The 20,521-nt window shown below is 42.6% G+C and overlaps 1 protein-coding gene across 1 annotated transcript in view; it reads left to right on the plus strand.

Annotated features, from left to right (window-relative positions):
* MCCC1 (methylcrotonyl-CoA carboxylase subunit 1) overlaps window positions 1-17,881 on the plus strand; it is a 79,367-nt gene extending 61,486 nt beyond the window's left edge. The window contains exons 13-19 of the mRNA XM_088456368.1: window positions 9,189-9,405; window positions 12,783-12,869; window positions 13,889-13,938; window positions 14,277-14,414; window positions 17,008-17,115; window positions 17,270-17,341; window positions 17,647-17,881. Of these exons, the coding sequence (XP_088312494.1) occupies window positions 9,189-9,405; window positions 12,783-12,869; window positions 13,889-13,938; window positions 14,277-14,414; window positions 17,008-17,115; window positions 17,270-17,341; window positions 17,647-17,763 (789 nt within the window). The 3' untranslated portion in view covers window positions 17,764-17,881. The remainder of the gene's footprint in view (window positions 1-9,188; window positions 9,406-12,782; window positions 12,870-13,888; window positions 13,939-14,276; window positions 14,415-17,007; window positions 17,116-17,269; window positions 17,342-17,646) is intronic.
* The last annotated feature ends 2,640 nt before the right edge of the window (window positions 17,882-20,521 follow it).

Here is a 20,521-nt window from a genome sequence, read left to right on the forward strand (position 1 = left end):
GAAATATTGCCAGACCAAAGAGGTGGAATGTTTGGTCTTCTGCCCAGGCATGACCGTGATGGGCTTTTTCATCCCACGGACAACAACTGTCTCCCCCGGAGCCTGATTTAAACAAACCACATCACCATCAGAATCCTCCTCGCCAACTTCCTCCTCAGCGCCAGCTACACCAGTATCCTCATCCTGTTGTACTTCAACAGTGACATCTTCAATTTGCATATCAGCAAGTGGACTGTGGGTGCTCCTTTCAGCACTTGCAGGGGGCGTGCAAATGGTGGAAAGAGCCACCTCTTCCCGTCCAGTGCTGGGAAGGTCAGGCATCGCAACCACCACCACACTTGGACTCTCCTTGGGGATTTGTGATATCTTCTTAGAAAGCACAGTTCTTCGCTGTGCTTTTGCCAGCTTAACTCTTTTGATTTTTTTAGTGGGAGGAGGGCTTCCATCGTCATGTGAAGCTGAACCACTAGTCATGAACATACTAGGGATCGACCTTAGCCGTTCCTTGCCACTCCGTGTCGTAAATGGCATATTGGCAAGTTTACGTTTCTCTTCAGCTGATTTAAATGTCATTTTCAAGGTCATTTTCCTGAACTTTGCCATTTGGGATTGTATGTGCCCTCTACTATGACATTGGGCATCGGCCTTGGCAGACGACGTTGATGGCATGTTATCGTCTATGTCATGACTAGTGGCAGCAGCTTCAGCACTAGGAGGAAGTGGTTCTTGATCTTTCTCTATTTTATTTTTATCGGAGAAAGTCTGGTCCTCCATTTATGTTATATCGATTTGATATATACGTGCGGCTAAACACAGAAAATAATTTTTTTTTTGGTTTGGACTGGAGTGTACTTTGGGGGTTACAGCACCCTTTAACGGTCAAGCCAGCCGGCCCTTATGACACAGGCGCACTCTTGGCACTACTTTGTTGATGCACGTGCGGCTACTGCGCACACAATTCACAAACACAGAAAATAATTTTTTTTTTGGTTTGGACTGGAGTGTACTTTCGGGGGTTACAGCACCCTTAACGGTCAAGCCAGCCAGCCCTTTACTTATGACACAGGCGCACGCTTGGCACTACTTTGTTGATGCACGTGCGGCTACTGCGCACACAATTCACAAACACAGAAAATAATTTTTTTTTGGTTTGGACTGGAGTGTACTTTCGGGGGTTACAGCACCCTTTAACGGTCAAGCCAGCCGGCCCTTTACTTATGACACAGGCGCACGCTTGGCACTACTTTGTTGATGCACGTGCGGCTACTGCGCACACAATTCACAAACACAGAAAATAATTTTTTTTTTGGTTTGGACTGGAGTGTACTCTCGGGGGTTACAGCACCCTTAACGGTCAAGCCAGCCGGCCCTTTACTTATGACACAGGCGCACGCTTGGCACTACTTTGTTGATGCACGTGCGGCTACTGCGCACACAATTCACAAACACAGAAAATAATTTTTTTTTGGTTTGGACTGGAGTGTACTTTCGGGGGTTACAGCACCCTTTAACGGTCAAGCCAGCCGGCCCTTTACTTATGACACAGGCGCACGCTTGGCACTACTTTGTTGATGCACGTGCGGCTACTGCGCACACAATTCACAAACACAGAAAATAATTTTTTTTTTGGTTTGGACTGGAGTGTACTTTGGGGGTTACAGCACCCTTTAACGGTCAAGCCAGCCGGCCCTTTACTTATGACACAGGCGCACGCTTGGCACTACTTTGTTGATGCACGTGCGGCTACTGCGCACACAATTCACAAACACAGAAAATTATTTTTTTTTTGGTTTGGACTGGAGTGTACTTTCGGGGGTTACAGCACCCTTAACGGTCAAGCCAGCCGGCCCTTTACTTATGACACAGGCGCACGCTTGGCACTACTTTGTTGATGCACGTGCGGCTACTGCGCACACAATTCACAAACACAGAAAATAATTTTTTTTTTGGTTTGGACTGGAGTGTACTTTCGGGGGTTACAGCACCCTTTAACGGACAAGCCAGCCGGCCTTTTACTTATGGGACACAGGCGCACGCTTGGCACTACTTTGTTGATGCACGTGCGGCTACTGCGCACACAATTCACAAACACAGAAAATAATTTTTTTTTTGGTTTGGACTGGAGTGTACTTTCGGGGGTTACAGCACCCTTAACGGTCAAGCCAGCCGGCCCTTTACTTATGACACAGGCGCACGCTTGGCACTACTTTGTTGATGCACGTGCGGCTACTGCGCACACAATTCACAAACACAGAAAATAATTTTTTTTTTGGTTTGGACTGGAGTGTACTTTCGGGGGTTACAGCACCCTTAACGGTCAAGCCAGCCGGCCCTTTACTTATGACACAGGCGCACGCTTGGCACTACTTTGTTGATGCACGTGCGGCTACTGCGCACACAATTCACAAACACAGAAAATAATTTTTTTTTTGGTTTGGACTGGAGTGTACTTTCGGGGGTTACAGCACCCTTAATGGTCAAGCCAGCCGGCCCTTTACTTATGACACAGGCGCACGCTTGGCACTACTTTGTTGATGCACGTGCGGCTACTGCGCACACAATTCACAAACACAGAAAATAATTTTTTTGGGGGTTTGGACTGGAGTGTACTTTCGGGGGATACAGCACCCTTTAACGGTCTAGCCAGCCGGCCCTTTACTTATGACACAGGCGCACGCTTGGCACTACTTTGTTGATGCACGTGCGGCTACTGCGCACACAATTCACAAACACCGAAAATAATTTTTTTTTTGGTTTGGACTGGAGTGTACTTTCGGGGGTTACAGCACCCTTAACGGTCAAGCCAGCCGGCCCTTTACTTATGACACAGGCGCACGCTTGGCACTACTTTGTTGATGCACGTGCGGCTACTGCGCACACAATTCACAAACACAGAAAATAATTTTTTTTTTGGTTTGGACTGGAGTGTACTTTCGGGGGTTACAGCACCCTTAACGGTCAAGCCAGCCAGCCCTTTACTTATGACACAGGCGCACGCTTGGCACTACTTTGTTGATGCACATGCGGCTACTGCGCACACAATTCACAAACACAGAAAATCATTTTTTTTTTGGTTTGGACTGGAGTGTACTTTCGGGGGTTACAGCACCCTTAACGGTCAAGCCAGCCGGCCCTTTACTTATGACACAGGCGCACGCTTGGCACTACTTTGTTGATGAACGTGCGGCTACTGCGCACACAATTCACAAACACAGAAAATAATTTTTTTTTTGGTTTGGACTGGAGTGTACTTTGGGGGTTACAGCACCCTTTAATGGTCAAGCCAGCCGGCCCTTTACTTATGACACAGGCGCACGCTTGGCACTACTTTGTTGATGCATATGCGGCTACTGCGCACACAATTCACAAACACAGAAAATCATTTTTTTTTTGGTTTGGACTGGAGTGTACTTTCGGGGGTTACAGCACCCTTAACGGTCAAGCCAGCCGGCCCTTTACTTATGACACAGGCGCACGCTTGGCACTACTTTGTTGATGCACGTGCGGCTACTGCGCACACAATTCACAAACACAGAAAATATATTATTTTTTTAGCACTTGGGGGGAGCACCCCTGATGGACAGAGCACCCCCTGGACAACACTTCAGCACCCCTTTAGGACTGGGACACTGCACAGGACTTTGGAGTGGACACAGCCCCTATGGAGAACTGACTGCACAACACAGTCCAGCCAGCCCCTATGGACTTTGAAGTAGTGGACACAGCCCCTATTAACAACAGCAGCACAGCACAACACAGCCAGCCCCTATGGACTTTGAAGTAGTGGACAACAGCAGCACTACACTACACTACACTACACAGCCCTAACTCCCACCCTCCCTCTTCACTGTCCACAGCCGAGTGAGAAAATGGCGCCGACGTGTGTACCTTATATAGGATCCAAAACCCGCGAGACTCGGAAGGCGGGAAGATGACGTTTTGCCTCGATTTCAGATCCGAGTCAGGCGGGAAAAGTCGAGCCTGACTCGGATCGGACTCGGATCGGGGGGGCTCGGGGGGGTTCGGATTTCAGAAATCCGAACCCGCTCACCCCTAATATATATATATATATATATATATTTATGTATGTATTTCTATATGCATACATATATAACTGTGTTCATGGTGTGCAATATATGTACAGTACTGTGCAAAAGTTTTAGGCAGGTGTGGAAAAAATGCTGCAAATTAAGAATGCTTTGAAAAATAGGAGTGTTAATAGTTTATTTTTATCAATTAACAAAGTGCAAAGTGAATTGCTATACCAGAGATACCCGCAGGAGGCTGAAAAATAAAAGGACATCTGACAGATTGAGCTGTCATAGTGTCAACAGAAGTCTACGTAGCACAACATTACATCATGAAAAGTCTTAATCACAGTAGGTAACCTAGATACTGCAAGCAATGCAGCCTGATAAGGGAGGTGTGCCAAAATCAAAGGATTTGTTGCTATTAAAAATAACACAGTTTCTAGAGCACAATTGGCATAGAGTAATCAGTGTTGGCACGACTCGTTAAAGTAAACAAATTTTGTATCATTGTGTCACCAATCAGGGCTTGCAGTATCAAAACATTTAAGGGGACACAACAAACCTACTGCACCTAGATGTAAATGACAGACAGCACTGTCATATTCATTATTATTATTATTATCATTTATTTATATGGCGCCACAAGTGTTCCGCAGCGCCTTACAAAGTACATAGACAAATAAGTAACCATTGACGTACAATACAATACAATACAGGACATGGATAAACATTGCTATATTAGCGACCTTTACGCCCGCATAAGTAGCCAAGTGTTAGTTGCCCTATTGGGGAGTAAGAGATAAATTAAATTACAGTAGGGAGAAGCACAAGAGGGTAGAGGGCCCTGCTCGAAAGAGCTTACATTCTTTAAGGGAGGGGAAGACAAACAGGAGTGACACAGAATGGGGTAGGCGGGGAGAATGGAAGATGTAGCAGCAAGTTAGGCTTTAATGAAGTAGTGGGTCTTAAGAGCTCGTTTGAAAGATTGTAGAAAGGTGCAGTATCTGATGGGGAGATGGAAGGAGTTCCAAAGGTGAGCAGCACGGGCAAAATTTTGGAGGCGGGAGTGGGAGGAAGTAATCAATTGGCATGAAAGGCGGTGTCTATTAGGTAAACGAGGTGGGCAGACAGAAGAGTGAAGGGAGATGAGATCAGAGATGTAAATGGGAGAGGAATGGGTGAGGGCTTTGTAAGTGAGTGTGAGAGCCTTGAATTGGGTTCTGAAAGGGAACGGGAGCCAGAGGAGGGCTTGCTCAAGAGGGGAGGCAGATGTAGAGCGTTTGGAGAGGAAGATGAGCCGAGCAGCAGCATTGAGCACAGACTGGAGAGGAGAGAGATGGGATTTGGGGAGACCAGCTAGGAGAAGGTTACAGTAGTCCAATCTGGACATGACCAGTGAATGCACAAGAGTTTTGGTAGCATCCTGGGTGAGAAAGGGTCTGATCTTGGAAATATTCTTGAGATGGAAACGACAGGACTGCGAGAGGTTCCAGATGTGTGGTGTGAAGGAGAGGGAAGAGTCCAGGATGTCTCCAAGACAACGCACTTTGGGACTAGATGAGATAGTTATGCCATCTATTAATAAAGAAATAGTGGGACATGATGTTATGTGGGAGGGTGGGATGACTATCAGCTCAGTCTTAGATATATTAAGTTTGAGAAATCGCTGGGACATCCAGGAAGAGATAGCAGAGAGACAGTTAGAGATATGAGTCAGTAGAGAGGGGGAAAGATCAGGTGAGGAAAGGTAGATCTGAGTATCATCAGCATAGAGATGATAATGGAGGTCAAAGGAGCTGATGAGTTTACCTAGAGAAGATGTATAGAGAGAGAATAGGAGAGGTCCAAGAACAGAACCTTGGGGAACACCTACTTTAAGAGGCTGTGGGGGGGAGGAGTCGTCATGAGAGGAAACACAGAAGGAACGGTCAGAGAGGTAGGAGGTCAGCCAGGAGAGAGCAGTGTCACATAGACCAAGGGAGTGAAGGATATGCAGCAGTAGAGGGTGGTCCATAGTGTCAAAAGCAGCAGAGAGGTCAGGGAGAATGAGCAGGGAGTAGTGGCCCTTGGATTTGGCAGCAAGGGGGTCATTGCTGACTTTTGTGAGGGCAGTTTCAGTGGAGGGGAGAGAATGGAAGCCAGACTGAAAAGGGTCAAGGAGGGAGTGGGAGGAAAGAGATGTGGTGAGGCGGTTGTAAACAATACGCTCAAGGAGTTTGGAGGTAAAAGGGAGGAGAGAGATTGGTCGGTAGTTAGAGAGAATGTTAGGATCAAGGTTAGGTTTTTTAAGAATGGGGGAGACAAGGGCATGCTTGAATGCAGAAGGAACAGTGCCAGAAGAGAGGGAGAGAGTAAGGAGGCAGGCAAGATAGGAGCAGGCAGAATGTGATTTAGACATGCAACATATGATCGGAGTAGTTCCAATAGGTAAGGGACCATATGAAACAAGTGAATAGCTCCACAGTCAGCCACATGGATAATGAAATATTTGAAAACATAATGACAGACAGCGCTGTTGGCAAGAAAACCCCCCCATAAAATATTGAAAGTACGGAGTAGATGAAGCTACATGAAAGAACCATGCATATGTAAGCAGAGAGTGCTGCCAGTGCATAGATATCAATAGTAATTAAAGAATATTTCAATTTAAGTATTCCATATTGATATCTTCATTAAGGCCTCTTGGTGACAGCATCTTTAGTTTATAGATCTATTTTAATTATTTTTGCATTTAAGATCCTGTCTGTCACCAACCTATCCTGAGTGGTGGCACATGATCAATAATAGAAAAATTAATGTGATGAACAGAATTTTTCTTCTCGCAGAAGTGCTTGGCCACTGGGACATTCTTGAGATCTGTGGAAGGCGTAGAGATGGCATGGCATCCAGGGATGCTCTTCTGGTTGATCTCTATATCCAGTCTCTATACCAACACATAAATTTGGAATGGAAGCATTGAAAAAAGCAATTCTAACAATATGGCCTACACAGTTTTTCCGACTAAATAGCTTTATATTATTGGCAAATTGTATACTGCATAAAACTACTTTCTCTTTGAAAGTGGATTTTATTTGCAGAAGCAGGGACAGCAATGAGCTCAATGTCATATGCAAATATTTTATGACGGACTGTCAGAATTACTATATCACTGGCAATGCCCATTATGCATCTGACATTACATTTTAACTATGTTACGTAGCTGATTTATATATGTTTTGACTGGTTGGTAAAACTAACCTACTTGAATTTGTAGACTTTCTTAATGACTATTGGACTAAGGGCCTGATTCAGACCCGCTCGCTAGATGCGGCCGCTCGCTCCCAGCATATGGAAATTCAGCTAAGTGACGTCAAGGCAGCCGCTCGCTCAGCAAGGCATAAGCACGCCCACTATGTTTTGGCAATCGATCACTTTGTGTTTACAGACGCCCACCAGCCTGCCTTTAGCTGCCCACTAGCGTACGACATCTCCAGGTAGTATATACAACCATCGGTACATCGGGTTCCGTCGGATCTGACCGCAGCGCTTGCGGTTGACTGTACCCTACCGCAAGCACTGCGAGCACTTCAGTGTATAATTCAACCAGGTGACGTATACTATGATGCTGCCGGTTAATTATGCACGCCTCTGAAACAGCGTTTAAACACTCAGGCACGCCTGCGTTCGCAACTCCACTCCCCCGTTACTATTGCCCTGCCCCTGTCACCACCCACAAACGGCCTCTCCTGTCACATATTCCTCTCTGCTGTCTTTGCAGGGCGAGCGAGCGCATCCCGATCGCTTGTACTAGTTTGCGCACGTGCACTGCAAACTATACGCATGCGCACATTAGCGAACATCGTCTGCAACGAGCGACCGCTGGCTAGCGAGCAGGTCTGAATCCAGTCCCAAGTCTAAACTTTAGTAACACCTCAGTCAATTTCCTAGATGTTACATATGCTCCTTTGCCAGCAAAAAGTTTACTAAATCAACTGACAAAAATACCCTGTTGTGGTCCACTAGCTTCCACCCCACAGCAGTTAAGAGGGGATTACCATAGACACAATTGCTGAGAGTAGCAAGGATTACTTCTAACCAAGATGATCTTCTGATAGCACTTGAAGATATGGGCTGAAGCTTAGTTGATCGTGGTTATGATCAGAAGGATATAAGAGAGGCTATTATTAAAGTGTGCAATACCAACAGAGAACCATTGTTGATACCTAAGATAAGCACTGATAGTGCTACGCCTGAGAGGTTGAATATTGTGAATATCTACACTACAGCTTTCAACTCATTATTTTGCGGCCTATGTATTCACATCCTATTGGACTTTTCCATTTATACCTGGCTTATTTGTAATTCATGGAAAGGTTATTCTTGAGGAGTGGGAGACAATGATAGACTTTTTCCCTTTTTGTATTAATGGTGTGGCCCTTAATCTGGTAATACTTTTTATTTAGGTTACATAGTATGTATGTTATACTACCGTTCAATAAATTATGACTTCAGAATTTAAAACATAACTACTAAATAATGTTTTTATATTTTTTGTTTTCTTTTTTTATTAGAAGTAAAAATATATACACATTTCAGACACATTCAGCTACATGAACTAAGAAAAATAGTGACCAAACATACTGATAAATTCTTCTATACAAGTGCCTGATTTCACATATAAAATGATCAGAAGTAGAACACTACTTGGGTAATTATAGTAGCCGTACAAAGGAAAGTTTATGCTGCAGGCAGGCAGCCCTATGTCAGTTTGTGCCTGGTATTATCTTAGTTATAAATATACTTACAGTACAGGCCAGGCAGTGGCACAGTATACTGAGGACTGCCAAAATCGGGGAGTTAATTGGACCAGGGGTTGCCCTGGGCTCAATATATTTTCTACTTGTTTTCTGTCTTTTATGTTTTTCCCTTATTTGTAAGCTTGGTCCTGACAACACCGGTCTATACATTAATTCATATTAATTCTAATATGATTGATTTTCAATTAAAGATTAAAAAATTAAACATTTGTTGACTTTCAGGCAGCATTTATAAATAGTTAAACTTGTAAGAATTTGTCTACTCCTTTCTGTTAAGGATAAGAAACTGTTGTGTACATAAGATTTCTTAATTTGCCTTCTTTGTCAATAATAATGAGTTTTATCTGTTTTGTCTTTTCAGATTGTCGGCCTAAGCACTAATATCGATTTCCTCCTCAGTCTATCGGGACACCCAGCATTTGAAGCAGGGGACGTGCATACTAATTTCATTCCTCAGCATTATAATGAACTCTTTCCACCTAAGAAAGGATCCTCCAGTGAAATGCTGTGCCAGGCTGCACTTGGTCTTATTCTGAAGGAGCAAGTCTTAACTAACGAGTTCAATCTACAGTGGGAAGGTTTGTCCTTGTGATTTGCTGTCTTGTTATAATTCTTTACCTCTTGCAGGGTTGGCGAGGAATAGCTAGGGATTTTATTATATAGTTATATCCCACACACTGTTCAGTAGAGTGCTGTGCAGAACAGAATGGACAGGTCACAATGATACACTCTCATGTTGTGAGTACTACTCTTTGACATGAACCAGATTAGTTGTCACTATTAATGATCACAATTCATAACTAGACTCTTAGGGGTGAATCCAATTAGGTGCGATTTGCGAGTAGCACGTTTGTTTCTTGAAACACACACTTCGCACGAATGCGCGCTCCCGAGAATTCCCCAATCCAATTATTATTTACGGTACTTGAAGCGCATGTTTGCAAATTGACTGCCAAATGCGATGTGAGAGAAGTGCATGAAAATGTGGAGAGACCATCCTGGACCTCCCAAAATCGATAATTTCGTTAGCAGGACCATATAGAAATCTGTTTGTGAGCATTATGAAGGTACTGTAGATTTTTAAATGGTGTCAAATGGCTGATTTGTGCTTTTTTTTAATTAAAAAATGCAAAAGAAATTATAAAAATCAAACTTTTTTCATTTAATATTCAACAAATTAAATGAAAAACGCAAAAAAAAGTAGGAAAAACAGTGATTTTGGGATACTTTGAGGGCACCTTGAAAAATTGTAAAAAAAAAATATATATATATATTTTTTCCAAAAAATGTTTGCAATTAAATCTGGGGTACCTAAACTAAAGAAAAAGTTGATTTTGGGGTGATTTCAGGACAAATTTATTTTTTACCCTAAAAAATGACATGTAATTATTGGACTAATTAAGCTAATTGGAAACTTCAAATTGCGTAATTAGTCCAAGGGGTTCAGCACAGTGTCCCGACATTTTAACTTTAAAATAAAAATGTTCCTTTCCATCTCTCGCCCTCAGGGAGTTGCGAATAAAAATGTGAATTCAGTCTGACTGGTTCAGTGCGAGTTGCTAATTGGATTGCAAAATGAATTTGCTATGCAAATTAGAAGAGAAAATAGCAACTCGCAATTTGCATCTAATTGGATTCACCCCTTAGCCATCTATAGTGTCGCAACTCTTGGGTGGATAGTGTATGCTAGTCCGTACTTTGGGATTGGTGAGACCCAGTACTGAGGCATAAAGTCTAACGTGCCGCCGGTGTTCACCAGGGACTCCCGCAAGGAGGTTTGGACTTAGCTGCGTCTGACATGCAGGTCGCGGCCCTCAGCCTGGGTTCCCTTGTACAGGTGCTGGAATAGGAGCAATATATGATGAAGGCGTATAATGTAGTCGACAAGCAGGGTCAGAACCAAACAGACAAGACGGTACCAGGGAGCAGACATATGCAAATCACAGAGGATAGCCAAGGGTCAAAACCAGAATATCAAGTGCAGTACTAGGGAGAAGACAAAGGCCCTGATTCAGAGCCGGACGCTCTGACCAGAGCGCTCGCTCTGAATCAGGGCCCACCTCCATTAATATGGAGCGTCCTCCTGGCCGCTCGTATAGCTGTGGGTCACCACCCACAGCCTATACGAGCGTGCAGGATGATGGTCGCCAGTGCGAGCAGAAGCCTGCGGTTGAGTTTCTCAACCGCAAGGCCAGGAGTGATTTTGGCTCTATCAGAGCCAAAATCACTCCCACTGACATCACTAGTGATGTCAGTGGGGCCGGCTTCTGACGGTAGGTGTTCCCTTGGGAACGCCTCCGTCTGGCAGGCACGCCCACCAAAGGGGGCGTGCTGTCAATCAACATCGACAGCACGCCCCCTTTGATCAGACACAACGAGCGAAGGAAAGTCCTTCGCTCGTCGCGTCTCGCGCATGCGCACGACGGAGCTCCCTCCGTCGTGCGCATGCGCAGTGCACACCATCGACCCACTTGCGAGCGGACAGCCGCTCGCGAGTGGGTCTGAATCAGGGCCAAAGTCAGGTCACGAACTAGTCAAGTTCGGTAACGAGCAATAGTATCACTGGAAGCACACTGGACTTGGTTTGGGCGCCTATACTCCGGCAAGGAAGTGCTCCCAGGACTTCCTAATTTTAGTGCCGCACCGACAACAGCAGCCAGCACAACTGGGCAGCTCCCACCTTAAGAGGGAGACCCATAGTGTAATGTAAATTCAGCCTCAGCCTGTTTAGCACAGGACTCAGTTACTGTATTCTACTTGTGCTTGCCCACATCTGACCCATCTCTCCAGGCGTAGTGGTCCACAGGTGAAAATTACATAAATCTTAAAATAACTGCATATGTGCACTATGGATGTGCAGATTTTTGTGAGTTGGACTTAGGTTCAGCTGACACAAAGTTGTTAGAGAAGATATTTGTCCTCTGCAGAGCAAACTTCTTCTATACTTCCACTGAAGGGCTTTGCAGCCAGCCTTTACATTCTGCACTCAGTGACCAAAAATATAAACACAATTAAAAAAATATCAAGTTCTGTCAAGGGTTTGGAACGTTTGCATAATAATTGTAGGTGTTACAGTATTAGTAACTGTTTTATATGAGTCAACAGTTAATATAATCTATATATAATAAATTACATTTCTCGAATACCTCATGTTTCATGAGCAAACAAATGAAAGTCATGCAAATACTTAGGGCCATATTCAATTACAGGTGATATCATCACCCTATTATTGCCTAAAAATGTGGGGATTTTTTTCAGCCCCCTTAATGATACTTTACACCCAAAAACTTTCGGAAGTTGCGTACTTTGGCAAAAAATGACCGTTAAAACTTTGGTTGAAAAAAAAATAAATTGTGAAAAATGCATTTAATGTATTGGGTCTGGTATTTCGGGGGGCTGTAAGGATGCGCCTAGTGTTTTAAACATCACACATGGCTGGCGCGGGTGTGTTTTCAACGGTTTTTAAAAAACACCTACGCCAGCCACGTGCAATGTTTAAAACACTTGTCAAAGAAACCCTTACGAAAAAAAATTACGTAAAGTATCATTAGGGGGCTGTCCAAAGGGCTCTGAAAGAAATCCCTACATTTTTATCCAATTTTTTTAGCCTGCCCTAGGCTAGAGAAAAGTTTTCTCCCAGTTGTTAGACAAAAATCGGCCGCTTTTTCACAGTCGTTGGCGAAATCGGCCGCAAAATCCGCCGATCTGACCAATTTCGCCAACGACAGCCGATTTCACCTATAATTGAATCCGGCCCTAAATTGGAAAGCTGAATTTAGTGGAATAGAAACCTTTCTGTTTTCTCTCCTACAGGATCCCTCAACCTCCCCCCAACATCTCTATTGATAACATTACCCTTTCCTTTGTCCCCTGTGTCTACTCCCTGTGTCATCCTCGATTCATCCCTCTCCAGAAATAAACAATAACTGATAATTATTATTATTTTGCTTTGCAGATAGATTCTCTCCATTTGCTTCCAGCAGCAGCAGAAGACTAAATATATTATATACCAGAAATCTCACATTGATGGATGGAGAAAATAGTAAGTGACTTGTGTTTACAAGTTCAGTAATAAAATTGTTTTTAATATTAAATGTTATTATCTATCTGGCCTACAATACAAATGTGTCATTTGTATAAACACTCTGAGATTCTCTATGGTGGGAGTCACTTGAGGCAGCCCCCAGTCCATACTTGTGGGTGACAAATTGATAATATTATTGGACATTTTGGAATTGTAAGTTCTTTTGAAGCATAAGTACCATAATCATACCACAATAATGTGCAAAGCAGTTGTTCAATCTAATTCTGATCATTTGTAAAAACAAAATCAGAGCTCAGTGTGTGTACCATATGTTACATTGTTTTCACTTGTTTATAAAGCAAATTGAGTTAAAAGTAGATAGAGGTTTGCGACATCTCTCAGCACCCACTGTACCTTTACACCGAGTCACTGAGATTTCCAGAGCAGGTGACATGATCCTATTATATCTTTATTCTACAGTCTGTGAGCAGAAAAAACATCTCTGGTTGAGTGCCAGGTATTGGGTCACTTTTTTTGTGGTTTGTTGGGTGTTTAAATAAACTCATTACAGGGTAATAATATTATAAGTTGTCTTTATCCATTATTTATATAATGTCAACATATTCTGTAGCCCAGTGCCTGGCTCAGTGGATCTTACAATCTAATTTGCCTAGCACACTCACATTAACACACAGAAGAGATCATTTAGTCCGCATAGAACAATTTACCAGTATGGAACCCAGAGCACCTGGAGGAAACCCCTGTGAACTCTGGGAAAATATACGAGCTGTATGCTGATATCAGTCTGGGTCGGAGTAGAACTAAAGGTCCCGATGCTGCAGGACAGCAATGGTAAATACTGTACTGTGCAATAAGGCTACCATAGTATAGTAATTGTTGAGGCCTGCTGCGCGATTATACTCGTACATTTATTCTATGTCTCTCTAACTGAGGCATTTGGGCCTTAACTAACATTAAGTCAAGTTCCTTACCTGCACATTGCCAACCACTTATTGATACTACTTTTCTTTTCATAGAAGTGGATATGAAAATAAATTACAACCATGATGGATCATATGACATAAAGGTAACTACAGCATATTTTAGGATAGTGGCTGGGAATACTATATTGATCCTTTTCAATAACATTAATAAATAACATACATTATCTTTACTTTTAATAGAATAATTTGATGTTGATTGATTATTATGGAATCAGGATTTGCTAAAAGGCCTCTTGCTATCCTCTTTCCATTACATTCCCTATGGTAACTGACATCACATTTCTCTTCTATAAATAAATTGAACCTAATAGTACAATTACAATTATATTGCAAATATAAGTGCTTCTCCTATGATGTTGCTGATTAATGAAGATTGATTTTAGTTTCTATAGTTTGTGTAACGCTATTCTCCTTGGTGCAGATTCAAGATAGAGTGCTGAAAGTGTCAGGAGAGCTTCTGAATGAGGGCAACGTTACTTATCTGAAGTGTTCTGTGGACGGCACGCTTTATAAATCCAAGCTCATTATTATTGCTAGCACTATACATCTATTCTCAATGGTAAGATTGCTACAGTACATTTCAGTTTGGCATAATGTTTATTATTCTATAGATTACTCTTGCTGTAGACGTTCTATTTATAAAATGTTTGCAGTGAAAATAGTTACTTAATACTTTAATTTACCCAAACAACATTCCAGCTGAGCTTGGTGCAGAATTGAATGTACTCCTGTATGCAGAGTGTACCTTGGCAGTTTTCGTACTGTGCATGCTCCAGGGGGGAGCACACACAAGTATGGGTGATTTACACCATGCACGTTTTAATCGCATCTCCACTTGTGATTGAAGAGGCATAACAGGGCAGTCTCATGTAGGCCATGTTCAGTGAAAGGGTGTTAAGGGAAGTGCAGGCCATGCAGAGTTGGACATAAATGTAAATGTTAATATGCCTGTTTCCAAGTGTATTATTTGAGTCTAGTTTTGCTTGGTGCAAATGTGCCTTGATGTATATAAAGAGGAGGAAACAAAGCGTATGGATAGGGGGCAGTCACTTCGCAAGATGTGCACAATTCTGCAAACATGCCAATATACAGATTTATTTCTATGCATGTAATGAGGGGGCCAGGAGCAGATTGGGATGAAAATCCAGCTTGGGAAATTTCTGGAAGCAGCCCTAATGAGGACAGGGTCTGTTGAGGGGGAGGGTCTAAGGAGGGGGGTGGGATACTCCCTCCTCAGAAGCTTTATCAACATGTATACCTGGAATATGATGGTATACAGATGGGCTTCCCCATGTAGGTTGCATCAGTGGAGCAAACTGTACACAATAAGTTCTACCTGTGGCTATTCTGATCTACATCAACAGCATATTTTATTCATAAACTATTTGACAAAAAGAAGAAGCAGAGTATTTATTGTGGTGCACACTTTGGATCAGTACTAGCTTGATTTTCTGTCAACAAATAGCTAAAATTCAATCAATCTTTATTAATTCCATCTTTTAAAATAATGTGTTCAAACAAGAAGGCGAAATATTGATTAAAATAATAGATAGTGCATATAGTTAGAATGTGAAAGAAAGAAAATAGTTAGAAAATCTATCTATTTAAAATTCCCTTTTTGCAGCTGGTCTAATAATATAGTGTCACTACCGACTAGTCTTGATTCTAAGTATGAGAGACTTCAATAACTTCTGAGAAGATCGATAGCTGTCTAATAATCAGTGACTGAAGTATCCTGTGTCACTATTACTTTATGCAGCTTGATGTGACTGTAATATGATAACGACTAGATGAATCAACTGTCGCTTGTTGCAAAAATACAATGTGATTCTCACTATGAAAATTCTATTGTCGTATAAATCCGCTTCAGTGCAGATTATAATTCACATCTTGCAACTTTATATCAACAGTATCTACAATAACTAATTCTGCCTTAAATTGTATCATATGTTGTTTGACTAGTTCACGCTATGTCTCTGTGTCTGACAGTATAACCATTCGGTATCAGCCTCTTTAATAATCCCGACTTTCACTTACACATAATCCCAGAGTTATTTAGATTTATATCCCATATTGTCTATACACTGTGACTACTCGGGTCAGATCTCCCTTATCATCCCGGCTTTCACTTACACGTAGCCCCATGGACACTGTTTTTATATGTCTAATCACATAATTTCTCTTTTTCAAGTTGGATCGGAAAGTGCATAATATTTATTTTAGTAACATGATCGTGACCAGCGGCTACTCAGGGAAACGCAGACACGCGTTTTGCCAGTGGGCTGCTTTGTCAAGGATTTATATGTTGTTAAACAATACGAGGTTTGGATCAACGAGAGAATGTTTTCCGTCATAAAGACAACAATTAATGCAGAACTATACTGGTGCGGGACGACAATAGTATACATGATAAGCATATTTTATTCACAAGTATTGCCTAGATGTGGACATCTGATAAAATATGATTTATTTGTTTGCAGGTTAAACATAAAACATGTGTACAGTGTACATAATAATGAGAAATGACTGAAAACGCACTGTGTATTGTAATTGAAAAACATTTGAAACTTCAAAACAGCAATATTATAATGACAAAAAGTGCAGAAAAATAAAAACATGTTTTCAGTCTTTTAATAGCACTGGATTGGCAAATTTTTGTAAAATCTAGGAGCCAGATTAAAATTTTAGGGGTCAGACCATCATGCCTAACCAAAATATATGAAAACTTGTAAAGATCACCTAACGTGCCCCTTCAATAACCCTCAGACCTCCACACATGGCATCAGACTGCCACATGTGCATACCTCCCAACTTTCTAGAAAAGTTATTTGTGACTTTGGAAAAGGGGACGTAACCTCACAAGAAATGCCGTGCATGCGCCTCCTGTTTTCGACACGCTGAGGGCATGACCAGAGATCCAGACCCGTTCTCCAATAAATAGATGCTCGCGCATGTTCAACTCTGGATCCATCCTGTGTTTTGCCAATGTATCTCAGGCTAGCTGCTTGCTCAATATAATGCACTCAACCTATAAATGGGCTAATCCTTTTGGATGCAAAATGATTCCATAAAGTATTGCAGCGTACCTAGACGTTGAGTCTGAGAGGTCTTATTCTCATCATGTTAAACACTGTATTCTATTCATGTTGCAGGATGGTAATGTGCAGCTGAGTATCCCTGTTCCCAAATTTCTGTCAGAAGTTAGCACGTCAGGAACCCAAAGAGGGGCTGTAGCGCCAATGACTGGAACTATCGAAAAGGTAATGGCCAATGATTTTTCATGGACATTATGCAGAAGAGATTAGTAAAACCAAATGTATGAGGTTTTTTATGATGCAATAAATTCTGGCAAATTGTGTTGGTGTATTTCCCTAATGTGTTATACAGTATGTACAATACATTATTTGTTTTTAGGTATTTGTAAAAGTGGGTGATAAAGTAGAAGCTGGAGATCCTCTGATGGTCATGATTGCTATGAAAATGGAGGTACGTTGCTGTTTTTTGACGTGTGATCATTTAATTATGTCTCACAGTAAATCAGAGTTGGTGAAACACTAGCAGAAAGGTAGCAGTAGAGCGTACAGATAGCTCCATAGCTGAACACTCTGTAATAAACTCATCCTGGCACAAAGTATCGGGGTATATGTTTTTAAGTTTATGCCTTTTGATTATTTGATTATTTTTTCCAAACCCATTCATACCAGATGTATTGTACTTATAAGTAACGCATTATCCTGGTACACTAAAATACATATGTTTTATCCTAAACTACATGTATTTATTTTTAACAGCACACGATAAGAGCGCCAAAATCTGGCACCATCAAAAAGGTTCACTTCAGAGAAGGTGTCCAAGCCAGCAGACACGCTCCACTTGTTGAGTTCGAAGAAGAAGCTGAGTCAGAATAATTTCTATGAAATGTCTGCTTCTTGTGTTATTACAAGAAATTATGATTATATTGTTCCTCTTACTTAAAACATTCTATATTGTTTTACAGCATCCTATGAAATAAAAATATTCTTGATTTGAAAATGGTCACATTATTATTTTTTTTCTTATGTTGACATGTTTGTTTAATCCTAATTTACCAATGGAATTGTATATGTGTTTTATATACTTGTATTTTTCTCTCCAACAGTTGTTTTAATGTAGATTATGACATGTAATCCAATGATATATCAGTTATGACCAAGTGCAGAACCCAAGTACAGGGTGTCAAAAATTTCAACCAGTCAGATAAACAGTGTGGGCGGCTGCAGGAAGAGAATCTTCACGCGGCTGGTGCTCTCAGAGGGACCATCTGGTCCCTCTGCTTGCCTGTACCCACCCCCAGTGTCTGCTGTGCGACCGGCAAAGCAGGACCCCCCACCCAGCAGATCTAGAGATTAGCAGCCGCTGGGAAAAAATAAATTAACCTAAACACCTTAGTGTACCTGGTGTCTGAAACAGGTGTCAAAATGAAAGTGACAATGGGCCTGATTCAGAGCCGAACGCTCTGACCAGAGCGCTCGCTCTGAATCAGGGCCCTCCTACCTGTGTTTGGAGCGGCCTCATGGACGCTCGTATAGCTGTGGGTTACCACCCACAGCTATAGCGAGCGTCCATGTTGATGGTCGCGATGGTCAAGACCATCGCGACCATCGGGCTTGCGACGAGACCCTGCGGTAGGGTCTCGCTGCCGCAAGCCCAGGAGTGATTTTGGCTCTATCAGAGCCAAAATCACTCCCACTGACATCACTAGTGATGTCAGTGGGGCCGGACTCAGACTGTAGGCGTTCCCATGGGAATGCCTCCGTCTAGCAGCCACGCCCCCGGAACGCCCACCTTAGGGGGCGTGCTGTCACTCACCATAGATAGCACGCCCCCTTTGGTGCGAGACTTCGAGCGGCGTATTCCTCGTCGCTCGCCGGGTCTCGCGCATGCGCCCAACATCGACCCGCTAGCGAGCGACCTTCGCTCGCGAGCAGGTCTGAATGACCCCCTATGTTTCCAATGTTCCAGTGGTGGTCCGATGTTTGAAAAACCATTTTTCTTTTTTTTTAATTAAATCATTTTGGATAAGTTGAAATAAATGTTCCTCACCTAATTCAGTCATAAAAAAAAAAACGACAATTTCTGAGCGGTATGAAAAAAAAAAATCATCAGTTAAGTTTTCTTTTCGGATGTTTTTTCTAAATGGTGTATATATACATACACACTGCAGTGTCAAAAGTCATGGGATAGATGCCTAGTATTGTGTAGGGTCCCTCTAGCCCAGTGAAGTGCACCAATTAAACATGGCATCGATTCGACAAGTGGACTGAAGACCTCTGGAGAGATGTTGACCTGTGCCTTCTGGATAGCTTCCCACAGCTCCCTGATAGGTGCAGGATCTTGGGAGCAAAAGGACCTCACCATGTCCCATAAATGCTCGATTGGGTTCATGTTGGGTGATCATGGTGGCCACACCATTTGTCGGAACTCTCCAGAATGCTCCTTGAACCAATTCTGGAAAACTTGAGATCAATGACACAGTGCATTATTCTGCTGGAATATTCCATTGTTATGAGGGTGCATGAAGTCCATGAAGGGCTGCAAATGGTCATCAAGCAATGCAATGTAGCAGTTCCTGGTCAATGACATGTTCAGGCGGATCAGCGGACCCATCTTATGCCACATGAACACACCCCACACCATTATGGAACCACCACCAGCCTGCACGGTGCATTCTTGTCAACTGAGGTCCATGGCCTCATGGGGTCTGCGCCACACCCAAACCCTACCATCAGCCCGAAACAACTGGAACCGTGACTCATCGGACCACACCACATGCTGCCAGTCTTCCAGGGTCCAATTGGCGACGTCACAAGCCCAGGTGAGGTTCTGTGTCCAGTCTTGTGGTGTTAACAGGGACACACTGCTCCCATATACCATAGAAGCTAAAATAATGCTGCACCGATCTGCTGGATATACATCTGGTACCTCCTGCATTGAATGTGAATATGATTTTAGCCAGTGTCGCTTGTCTGTTACCAGGGATAATTCTGGTCAGACGCCGCTGGTCACGATCATTAAGCACCTGTGGTTGGCCACTGCGCTGTCCACGGTGAGTGACAATGCCTTCCATGAGGTATTCCCGGTACACATGTGACACCGTAGATCAGGGAATGTTGAATGTCCCCACAACTTTGGAAATGGAATGTCCCATCCTTCGGGCACCCGCTATCATGCCCTGTTTGAACTTCGATAATTCACATCAAATTGTAAAAAACAGAAAACTTGAAAGAAAGAAAGAAAGAAAGAAGAGAACTAAAGAAAACAGGCGTTGGTATTGCTTTCAACAGTATTTGCTTTTAGATTTGTGTTTAAGAGGAAAAGACAGGACTGAAAGATGTATGAAAAAGAATACATACACAGTACACAGGCACTTATAAATGTACATAGCCCTCATAAATCTGTAATTTTATTCATGGATTATGATATGTTTTTGGAGGCTAATGTGGATTTTGTTAACCATATGCAAGACCTCTAAATCTCCCAGTTATATTTTTGGCTCTGGGGCCAGTTCCTCTGGGTTGACACAAGAGTCACAGAAGTACATATGCACAGCACTAGAAGTAAAATGAGAAATGGTAAAGGGTCGACACAATAGATGGTGATGTTATTTTGTTACCCCCTAGTGCCCTG

Source organism: Taudactylus pleione, unplaced genomic scaffold (genome assembly GCF_031769625.1).
Source record: "Taudactylus pleione unplaced genomic scaffold, aTauple2 ptg000702l, whole genome shotgun sequence".
Taxonomy (NCBI): Eukaryota; Metazoa; Chordata; class Amphibia; order Anura; family Myobatrachidae; genus Taudactylus; species Taudactylus pleione.